Raw genomic sequence first — 10739 nt, 5'->3', positions numbered from 1 at the left:
TCGGAGCACGGCGCAATTCCGGACACGCGCAGTGTCTTTGTTCGCGATAACTGCGCCCCTCGGGCAACGCCGTCAATCATCGGATCAATCAGAGAGCGCCGCGTTCCGGATCTTTCCCCCGTTTCCGTCTCTCGAGAACTCTCCTGGCGGAAGAGAACGGCCTCGTGGCAGACTCGTTTTGCACGTCTCCAAATCAAGTGATTTCGGCAAAACGGCAAATATTCTGTGTGCGTGGTTTCTCCACCGATTCATGCGCGGCATTGCCGCCCAATAAGTTGTTAAAAGTGCGTGATTGTCAAGGAACCCGAGACGTTCTTTAACACGTGCCCCTCCGCTCAACCGGGAGAAGCACGACTCCATACTCCGAGTCGCCAAGAGCGGTCAACTGCTATCTTCGAGGGTGACCTTCCTGCTCACCAGGTGAGCTTGCCTCCGATCACTATCATCGCGTCGCGTTCGCGATCGTCGTCCGCCTCGTGAACAAGATCTCCGTCGCAAGGGCATCAAGTCGATGCTCTTGCAAGATTTCCGTATCGCGTTTGCGGCAGACAACAGATGAATCAAGATTTTCGATCCATTCGAATTCTGACAGTGTACGTGAAACGGTCGTTCGACATCCAGCCCCGATGCAATTCATTAGTCATTACTGGCCACGGAAGTCGTTCTCTTATTATGTCGAGACTCTGGCATTCGTCGATTCTTAGCCGCATCCGGACCATTCATCTTGCTTCGGACGGTTGTCCTCCCGGTAATGCCAAAGATACCGATCCAAAGAGGCATCAGTGCGGTTTCTATCGGCGGAAGTTACGCGTCTTTCCGCGGATATCGGTTGGTTTACAGTCGTTTCTCCTACTAACTATCCTATCATTGCAGATCAGACACATCGATCCGTTGCGTATTTAAATCTTTGGATAAGGCAAATAAGCAAACGAATTAGAATAAACATTTAATAGATATGATCACGACAAGTTACCATATCACTAGAAGCGCTGTCTAGTAAAAATAAGGCAATACGTTTCTGCAGGATGTGTATCATGCATTCTAAGCATGCTATGGTCCATCTGCTGCATCAGGCCCTTATTGTTGCTGTTGATCTTCTGGCTCATTTCCAAATAATTGAAGTAATAATTGATCCCTATTGCAATACAATAATACCCCAAGTAAAAGCATCATTATCACGGCAATTATAATCAGTTTATGTATATTGTTGGTAGTTCTGATTAGAATAAGAGCGATGCTTAATAAATCTGTAACCTTCGGCACATCACTTATAACAATCATCAGAATCATCAAGAATTTAATAATGTATGTACGTTCTTATATTATTCCTAATTGTATCCATTATATTCATGATTAATATATTTTAAAATAATTAACAACTTCGTGAAATAACGTTAATAAGTGGCCGTTGATACTGATCGCTAGATAATGTCGAGAATAATCAATACGGTCCGAGCCTTATTACCTTAAAGAACTTTGTAGATAATACTTTCAATAAAGTTGTTATTTCTTTGTGCAGAAAAAAATTTCTCATATAGATGCACTTGCGTAATAATAGATGTTAATAATATCCTATGTACGTAATCAATTTATATTTTTAATTACGATATATAGGGCGTCTATTAAAAATATTATTTTGCAATTAATACATCTCGTTTTTATTTTGAAATAAATAATTCATTACGTGCAACAAGCTATTAATATTACCTAGATAACTTAAAATATCTGATTATTATTAGTATTATAATTGCTTTTATTGGTCTGTACATTTTATTTAAACCGGCGGTATTTCGCCCAAATCTGCAACATTAGGATTTTCGCACTATGATTTTGCGATATTTTCCCGCCTTTGGCGAGAGTTCCCTGGTAGGTCTCTGTGACCTCGAATTGCCTCGAAACGAATCTATTTGGCATCTCCGCTTTAAGAGATATATCGGTGACAGGATTAGTCGATTTTTCCTCATGCCAACTGTCTTCGAATTTGTGTGCATTTATTGCAAAATGCCTTCCATGTGAATCTTCCGTGTTTCAAAAAATTTCAACAGATTTAGAAACTAGTTTACATCATCAACATTTCCCGTTGAAGCTGAAGCGGGGTTTTGAACATTTGGAAGTGTCTGACTTTCTGCAGAAGTGCTAGGTCTGCAATGAAATGTAAGATGTCATTATATTTTATAAGTCATTATAAGTAAAAAACAAAAAATTTATAAGAAAAACAAATAATTACCCATAGATTGCATCAAATTCTTGGAGTAAATTTTTATCACAATCTCTCTATCACAAACCGTTGAAGCTGCAGAAGTGCCAGGTCTGCAATGAAATGTAAGATGTCATTATATTTTATAAGTCATTATAAGTAAAAAACAAATAATTCATAACGAAAACAAATAATTACTCAAGGAGTGCATCAAGGTCTTGGTGTACATTTTCTCCTGCAACGGAGTTTTGAACATTTGGAAGTGTCTGACTTTCTGCAGAAGGCTCTATATCACAAACCATTGAAGCTGCAGAAGTGCGAGGTCTGCAATAAAGTATGTGATTAAGAAATGAAGAAAAAGTAATTATTTAATATATTACAATTTTACGCATTACTTTATGCTATTATACCTATGGACGGTTATCCGTAGTGATGTGAAGACTTGCGAGAGTGGGAGGAAGGAAAAGGAGAAAGAAAAAAAATATAAATATATCCATATATATTTATATTTTTTTTCTCTCTCCTTTTCCTTATATATACTGTATATATAAATATATATATATACTTTAATAAAGATAACTTTTAGATAATTTTACTAAGATCTTTTAAAAGATTGGTAACGAAAAACTATACAGTTTATAGCACTCCCCGGGAAATTCTACCCCTACTTCATATATAATTTTTTGCGATTCGGTCAATTAATTCCCGAAAAATTTGAAAAATTTCTGATACCGGCTTCCAAAAAAATCGGTAACGAAAAATTATACACTTTATAACATTTCCCGGCCCCGGAAAATTTTACCCCCGTTTCATATACAATTCTTTGAGATTCGGTCAATTATTTTCCGAAAATTAAAAAAAAATTAAAAAAACCGGTTTCCAGAAAATCGGTAACAAAAAACTATACACATTATGACACTCCCCGGGAAATTCTACTCCTGTTTCATATATATTTTTTTGAAATTCGGTCAATTATTTCCCGAAAAAATGAAAAAATGTCGAATACCGGTTCCCAAAAAGATTGGTAACGAAAAATTATACATTCTATAACACTCCCCGGAAAATTCTACCCCTACTTCATATACAATACTTTCAAAACCAGTCGAATAGTTTAAGAGTGCATAAAGGACATACATACATACATACATACATACATACATACATTCATTTTTTCATTTTTTCGGGAAATAATTGACCGAATTTCAAAGAAATATATATGAAACAGGAGTAGAATTTCCCGGGGAGTGTCATAATGTGTATAGTTTTTTGTTACCGATTTTCTGGAAACCGGTTTTTCTAATTTTCTTTAATTTTTGGAAAATAATTGACCGAATCTCAAAGAGTTGTATATGAAACGGGGGTAGAATTTTCCAGGAAATGCTATAAAGCGTATAATTTTTCGTTACCGATTTTTTTGGAAGCCGGTATCAGAAATTTTTCAAATTTTTCGGGAATTGACCGAATCGCAAAAAATTATATATGAAGTAGGGGTAGAATTTCCCGGGGAGTGTTATAAACTGTATAGTTTTTCGTTACCGATCTTTTTTGGGAATCGGTATCTTTTTGGAAATTGGTTACGAAATTTTCCAGAGCGGGGGTGAGAGAGAGAGATTGATTGATTGATTGATTGTTTTTTATTATGCCATGGTCGAACGACTTTTAGGCAAGAAATGAACAACGCAGAAGAAATAAAACACAAAAAGGCAAAACAAAAATTATAGACTAAAGCAAAAGTGCGTGCATGCTCACTCTCTAAAGGACCAGAGATTGAAGCGCGCTGAAGCATGCTGCTCGCCCCCACGCAGGGTGCAGAAGAAGTGAACCAATACTATAGTTTCACAAACTAAAGACGCAAATCGCAGTGATAATGGTACGAACTTAAGACTAGATAAAATTTTGAACAATATATATACAGTGAACAATAACACTTAAACTAAAACTAGATCAGATTCAGGAACTGCATATATATACAGACTATGTTACGCTTAGACTAGATTATGCTTGTACAATAGATAGCCCCGAGACAGAACCATGATCAGAACCCAGCTCAAGCGAAAATAAGTGATCATGGAGCTTGCCTTTAAATTCATTGAGAGACGATGAAGACACCACGCCGATAGGAAGAGAATTCCACAAATAAATTCCCGCGAGGTGGAAAGACCTATGGTAAGTCTCAGTTCTGTGGTTAGGTATATGAAACGTATGCGGCAATGCCAACCGTGACGAACGCTTAATCGAGGGATCAGCTTTTGCAAAAATATCCAAGATATAGCTTGGAGACAAATCCCTCGATATTCTATACATTTCAACACCAAGGAAGTACAAGCGTCTGTTTCTCACAGACAGCCACCCCAATTGATGTCGATAAGGCGTGATATGTTCATCGCGTCTCAAATTAAAAATGAACCGTATTGCACAATTTATAAGTCTTTGCAGTTTAGTATTAAGCTCATCGGTGACATCGTTGTAGACAAGAGAGCAATAGTCCAATAGAGGCCGTACCAATGCAGACACGAGTTTTACGCGCAGCTGAAATGACAAAGAGTTCTTATGAAATTTCAGCTTGTGCAATGTGAAGTGTACCCTCCTAGAAATATGGGAGACGTGGCTTTTCCAAGAAAGATCTGAGCTCATGATGACTCCCAAGTTTCTTGCCTCGTCAACGTACGGAATGGAGGTGCCATTGACTGAAATAAGGGGCAGGTCTTTGAGATTCAATTGCTCCACGTAGCCCCTGCTGCCTAGTATTAAGACCTTGGATTTCTTGAAATTGAGAGACAATCCGTTCACAGTGGCATACTCAGAGATAACACCTACGTCATGTGCCACGAGCTGCAAGGCAATACTCAGCTGGCTAAAGAGGCACTTGCGATAAATTTGGGTGTCATCAGCAAAAATCAAATGCTCAGTAAACCTTAGAAAGGCACCTATATCATTGATAAACAGAGAAAAGAGGAGCGGTCCAAGTACGGATCCTTGCGGAACACCAGCAGTGACGGATAGCCAGTCGGAGAAAACACCCTCAAGGTCAACAACCGCTTGAGAGCGACCTGAGAGGTACGAGAAAATTAGCTTGAGAGCTAAGTCAGAGAACCCCAATTTCCTGAGTTTGGTTAGTAGCAGAAAGTGGGATACAGTGTCAAAAGCTTTGCTGAAGTCGAAAAGGACCAGAATCAAAACCTCACCCACATCAACACCACTCCTAATGTCATGAGATAGTCTTAGAAGGGCAGACTGGGTAGAGTAACCCTTGCGATAACCAGATTGACGATCATCTAGAATATTATGGGAATTGATATGGTCCAAGATTTGTCGGTGCATGATCCTTTCAAACAACTTAGAAAATTCACACAAGTTGGCTATAGGTCGCGTATCCGAAGGAGAGGTAGGCGACTTGACTTTAGACAGCGGGCGCACTATGGCTTGCTTCCAAGAAGACGGAAAGTAACCTAGATCAAGACAGCAATTGAAAAATGAGGTCAAGAGATTACCAATGTGGGGCAAAGCCAAAGCAATAGCGAACAGTGGTAGTTGATCATGGCCAGAGGCAAAAGAAGCAGACGATGTTGAAACCATTAGAGAGCATAGATTGTCGTGCGATATATGAGAGAAACAGAAATGTGGTTCTTCAGGTACAGTGGAAAGAATGATATCGGAAAACTGAGATTGTGAACAAGGAGGGTAACAGTTTGAGATAAAGGCGTAGTGGGCATTCAAAAGATCACGAGAGAAAAAATTAAGAGGTGAAGGAAGAGGCGACTCGATTAGACCCAGATTGGTGAGTTCACGCCATATCTTAGACGGATCAGAAATAGTGCTCAACTTCCCCAAATGATATTGCTCTCTGGCCTTTCTCAACTCCACCGTGAGATTATTCCTGAAGAGCCTGTAAATGTGGAAATTGAGGACATTACCTGATCTACGCGCGGCTTTGTAGAGCCGGTTGCGATGCCGAATTTCACGAACAAGATCGCCGGTGAGCCAAGGCGCTGGCGGACGGGTTACGCAAAAGGTATGGATAGGAGCAAATGAATCCAAGCTGGTGGTGATGTCATTAGTAATAGTACTTAGGAAATCCTCGATATCCAACTCATCAGGACTCGTGTGGCCAAAATCTTGCGGAAAGGATGAAGACAGTTTAGAGGTGAGACTTTCAATAAACCCCTGCTTATCGAATTCCCTGTAGGAACGTCGAATCAAAGTACGTTTTGCGTAGGACGGAACAATGAATGAGTAAGTTAATTCGATAAGATCATGACCATTGATGAAGGGAGCGTCGGACTTGCGAAATGATGAAACCTTGTCAAAGTTGTCGACTACAAAAACATCTAACCATGAGCTAGAAGAACTGGTATGGTAAGTCGATTGCGACTCAACAATATTCAGCGACAATTGTGATACTGTGTCCCTTAAGTGATTTGATTCATATGCGGAAGCAAGAAGATTACAGTTCAAGTCGCCAGTGATAATGATGTTTTTGTAACTGTGCAAGAACACCGTAATCGCATCAACATAAATATTAAAATTTCTTCCCTTTGGTCTACGGTACATAGAGGTGAATAAAAGAGGTTCGCGTGTGCCGCCGCGAATGTCCAGAATAATATACTCCGGTTCATTGGAAAAAACAGAAGGCGATGACGCCAGGACACGCGCCTTTAGCGTCTCATGTATGTAGTGTGACGTTGCACCGTGTGCACGTCACAGTTGTCCCCATTCCCATCTTTGTATTGCGCGCGTACTGCCGAGTTTATAGTTTTCAGGAAGAAGCGGCCGGAGGGCCCGTATCGATGGCGTGGCGCCATCCGCCGGTGCGGTGAAGCGCCCTGATCTAGAGGGCCGCGAGTCGAAGCCGCGGAAACGATCCCGGCACTGTTGGGTCGATCGCGAGCGTGGGCTGACGTACGGCAAGGGCCTTCCCGTTGCGCCGGGAATAAGCGAGGGCGGCGGCCCTAGGAGTTACGTTGTGAAGGAAGGAAGGACGAGATGTAAACGACCAGCAATCCCGGACTGCAGGTATCGGGGAACAGCGGGGCGAGTTGTCGAGTACCGTTTCGCGTTAAATTTTTGAGAGAGAGACGCGTAGGTTTGCTTGAGAGTTTCCTTACCTACGCGTCATTGTCGTGAATCCCTTGCCGGGATTATCGCTTTTCCGTTTCGTTTCTACGGGTAAGACATAGCCCGCCCGCTGACGCCCCGTAATAATACCGAAGGGGCGTCCGTTTCTTCCCGACTCGACCGGTGTGGTATAAGATTTTGAGTATAATCGAGTAACGACGAGCGACCGCGTGGCACCGGCCATGCGTCCTGAGTGTGGCGCGTGTTGCGAGATCAAACCTCGCGGATCGGCTCAACAGTCATTAGAGTTAAGTTACCGTTTCGAGCTTTTCGAGATTACCGTTTATGAGTATCGCGTCTACCGATCTGTGTGTGAGATATCGGCGTTTCCGTTAGAGTTAGTTTTCGCGTAGTGAAAGTTTCATCGTGCGGGCTTCCGTGCGTGCGGTCGTTCTGGGGCGTGTCGGCCTCCGGGATACGTACATTACCGCGCCCGGTACGGGAAGTGTGAGGCGTCAGCATACCGGACATAGAGTCAGCCTTCTCGAAGAAGGTGCCCGAAATCGACCTCGATTAACGTTCAGAAATTTAGAGTGAGATTTACTCCGGCTGAGAGTACCGTACGCCCCGGGCTGAATTAGGCGTGAGTATCACGTGCTCGCGGTGTGGACCGTGCGGCGAGGCTTCGCGTTATTTACGAGAGGTGTTATGCGAGAACTCCTATATTGCGTGTATTGTTTAGTTTGCGGGAAACTTTGAGTTATATTGCGTGTATCGTTTAGTTGACGAGGAACGTTGAGTTATATTGCGCGTATCGTTTATTTTGCGAGATATTATGGTGCGCGTATCGTTATTTTACTCTTTCGTTAGTTAGCGTGGATTATAGCGATTGCGGGTATAATTCCGTCAGCGTATCTTATTACTTTTCGCGTATTTCTTAGCGTAGACTATTTCGTGCGTGTATTCTTTCATCGGCGTATATGATTGCGCTTCGTGTACTTCTATTGCGAGTACAAGTTACTCGTACGTTTTTCCGAGAATATTAGTTCTGCGTCCGAGTTTGTTTATAACGCGCGAACCCTTCGAACGACCTTGCGTGGTCGGGGAATTGCGATGGATCGCGGTGAATACTTCGTTCGCGTCCTGTAAGTTGTACCGCTATTATCACGCTTTTTCTTATATTATATTTTGATTTACATGTTACTTGAGTGCTTTCTTTTGTGTTTGTTTCGCCTCGCCAAGGTCAAACCCCTCTGCATGCGGCCTATGTAAGGACCACGACCCTCTAACGAAATTCCTGAGCAGTCGTTGCGATCGGCCAGAGCGGATGTGTCATGACGTGTGAATTAAGAGTTGTGTCGATAATTAGAGTTTATGTCGGATCTATGCTGAGTTCATGTAGAGTACTTTTCGCGGGTTAGAGAGACGCGTAGGCTTGCTTGAGAGTTTCCTTGCCTACGCGCCATTTTAGAGTAAACGGTGGTGTGGCCGTATCCACACCTGGCGCCCAACATTGTTTCGTATCGCTTTCGAGATCCGCTCTGTCACCCGATCATATATTTGCTACGCGCTTTAGTCCCGCCTCCCGCCTCCGGGAAAATCACATAGAGAAATAAGCGTCGCAGTAGCAAGCCACACCACCCCCCTCCCTACCCCCTCTGTCAACACGCAACAAATAGTATCCGGCAATTCGTACTGTATCATCAGAAATATGCGAGTGAAGCCAAGTCTCGGATACGGAAACAGTATGGAAAAAATTAGACGCTAAGAGAGCTTGAACTGATTCAAGATGGGCAGGAAGTGAGTTGGCGTTAAAATGAGCTACGCGGAGCAGAGAAGAATCACAAGTTGAATCATGCCGAGTGATCAGAGGTAATGGACCATCAGGTCGGACCCGTCAAACGATCTTGGCAAGATCAGTATCTGAATCGACATAAATAACAGGCTCGCCGTCAGCTTGTCTCACACATATCCTGCCATTCCTTATCCAGACATACTTATATGACTTCTCTTTGGCGATACTCTTAGCACGCTGAAGCATGTCATAAGCACTCTTTGTCAAGAATTCATTGACATGAATAATGCGATCCGAGTTACCACCACACACCTCACTCGCCCTAAGTATGCCCCTTGCTCGCTTCTTGATAATAACCGCGTGGCGAACGGCATTCGAGGCCAGGGTGACAATCACCGAGCCTGAAGATGTCGAGGATGTGGAAGACTCAGACCGTGACCTATTGACAACTCTAGCACCAAGAACGTGACATGCCAGGTCGGGAACACCCAACGCCGTCAACACGTTTCCCGCGAGCCGGGATGGAGAAATTGGTAGTGCTGACGGGAGACCCGATACCATCAATTCATTCCCATTATGGGATTCGTGAAAAGATTGAGCAGACTTAAGGTCATGAATTACACGAGTGAGCTCGGCACTGTCTTGCTCGAGTTTAGCAATGCGCTGACTATTCTGAGCCACGGAGTCAGTGAGACGATTCAAGTGATTTAGTTTATTACTTAGTTCTTTGTTTGTGCGTTGCTGACTGTCGATGAAAGCAGACAGCTTGGCATCTGACATTTTTATCTGCTCAATCAATCCACGCAAAAGATTGTTGGTAGAGTCGTGAACAATGTCATGCCCGGTGTCATGCCCGGCTAGCTGCGCTCCTAGAGACTGCGACTGAGGCAGCGACCGAGTGCCAGTGCCAACGGGCGTAGTCATAGTATCAAAACTGGATGATTTTACGATATTTTCTACCTCAGGTGTAAGAGGTAAACTCAGAGAAATAGACAACGCTTTGCAGCAAGTGTCAGCGTATCTGGTTACAGAATATGATTTGACACAACCCGGATAAAACACCCGCCTGCACTCACACTCAACGAAGGTAGTCGCGATTGACTTCTTACACCTAGTGCACGCACGCTGCATTCCCGTCGGACAAGCAAGCAGTAGATCACACGCGAAAACGCAGAGTTCAACGTAAAAGTTGCAGTGTATAAATCGCGAGCAGAGCACCACGCAAAGGCAGTCACCGAAATAGCACGCGCAACAGATCGACACGCTCGGGCGTATAACAGACACTAGTAAGCACGCGCCCGAGACAGCTTATAGCCAGAGACGATTGGTAGTGATGGACACGTGCGCAGCAGTGAGTCACAATTCACAATCCCGCAAGCACCTCGCCCCGTAAAGCCGCCAATCAGCAATCACTCGAATAACATGCCAGGAAACAGCAACAAGATGGAGAAGGTTGGCAATGATGGGCGCATGCGCAGCTGTACTCGATATCACGCCTCTATCGATCGACAATTGTCAATATCGACGCTCGGCTCGATGGCTCGCAAGAACAGCAGGTGCAGGAGAGAACAGATCAGGCAGCAGGCACATGCGCAGAAGAGGACGACGTCCTCCATGAAATGATTCTCAAAAACTGTATTGAAATAATGAGAAACATTCGTCACGCAAATGCCAAGAATCCGGCGACAGCCC

At 43.3% G+C, this 10739-nt stretch overlaps 1 protein-coding gene across 1 annotated transcript; it reads right to left on the bottom strand.

The window, feature by feature from the left end:
* Positions 1 to 2059: 2059 nt before the first annotated feature.
* LOC112468571 lies at positions 2060 to 7783 on the bottom strand. The gene is made up of 5 exons (XM_025037801.1): positions 7593 to 7783; positions 4416 to 6680; positions 2396 to 2521; positions 2228 to 2310; positions 2060 to 2142 (listed from the first exon to the last, which is right to left on the bottom strand). The coding sequence occupies exons 1-5, from the start codon at positions 7781 to 7783 to the stop codon at positions 2060 to 2062; spliced, it is 2748 nt and encodes a 915-aa protein (XP_024893569.1).
* Between the last annotated feature and the right edge of the window lie 2956 nt (positions 7784 to 10739).

The sequence above is a fragment of the Temnothorax curvispinosus genome, unplaced genomic scaffold (assembly GCF_003070985.1).
Source record: "Temnothorax curvispinosus isolate PA1 unplaced genomic scaffold, ASM307098v1 QBEX01018637.1, whole genome shotgun sequence".
NCBI classification, from domain to species: Eukaryota; Metazoa; Arthropoda; class Insecta; order Hymenoptera; family Formicidae; genus Temnothorax; species Temnothorax curvispinosus.
Note: the sequence above shows the minus strand (reverse complement) of the source record. Positions and strands in the feature narration are given on the sequence as shown.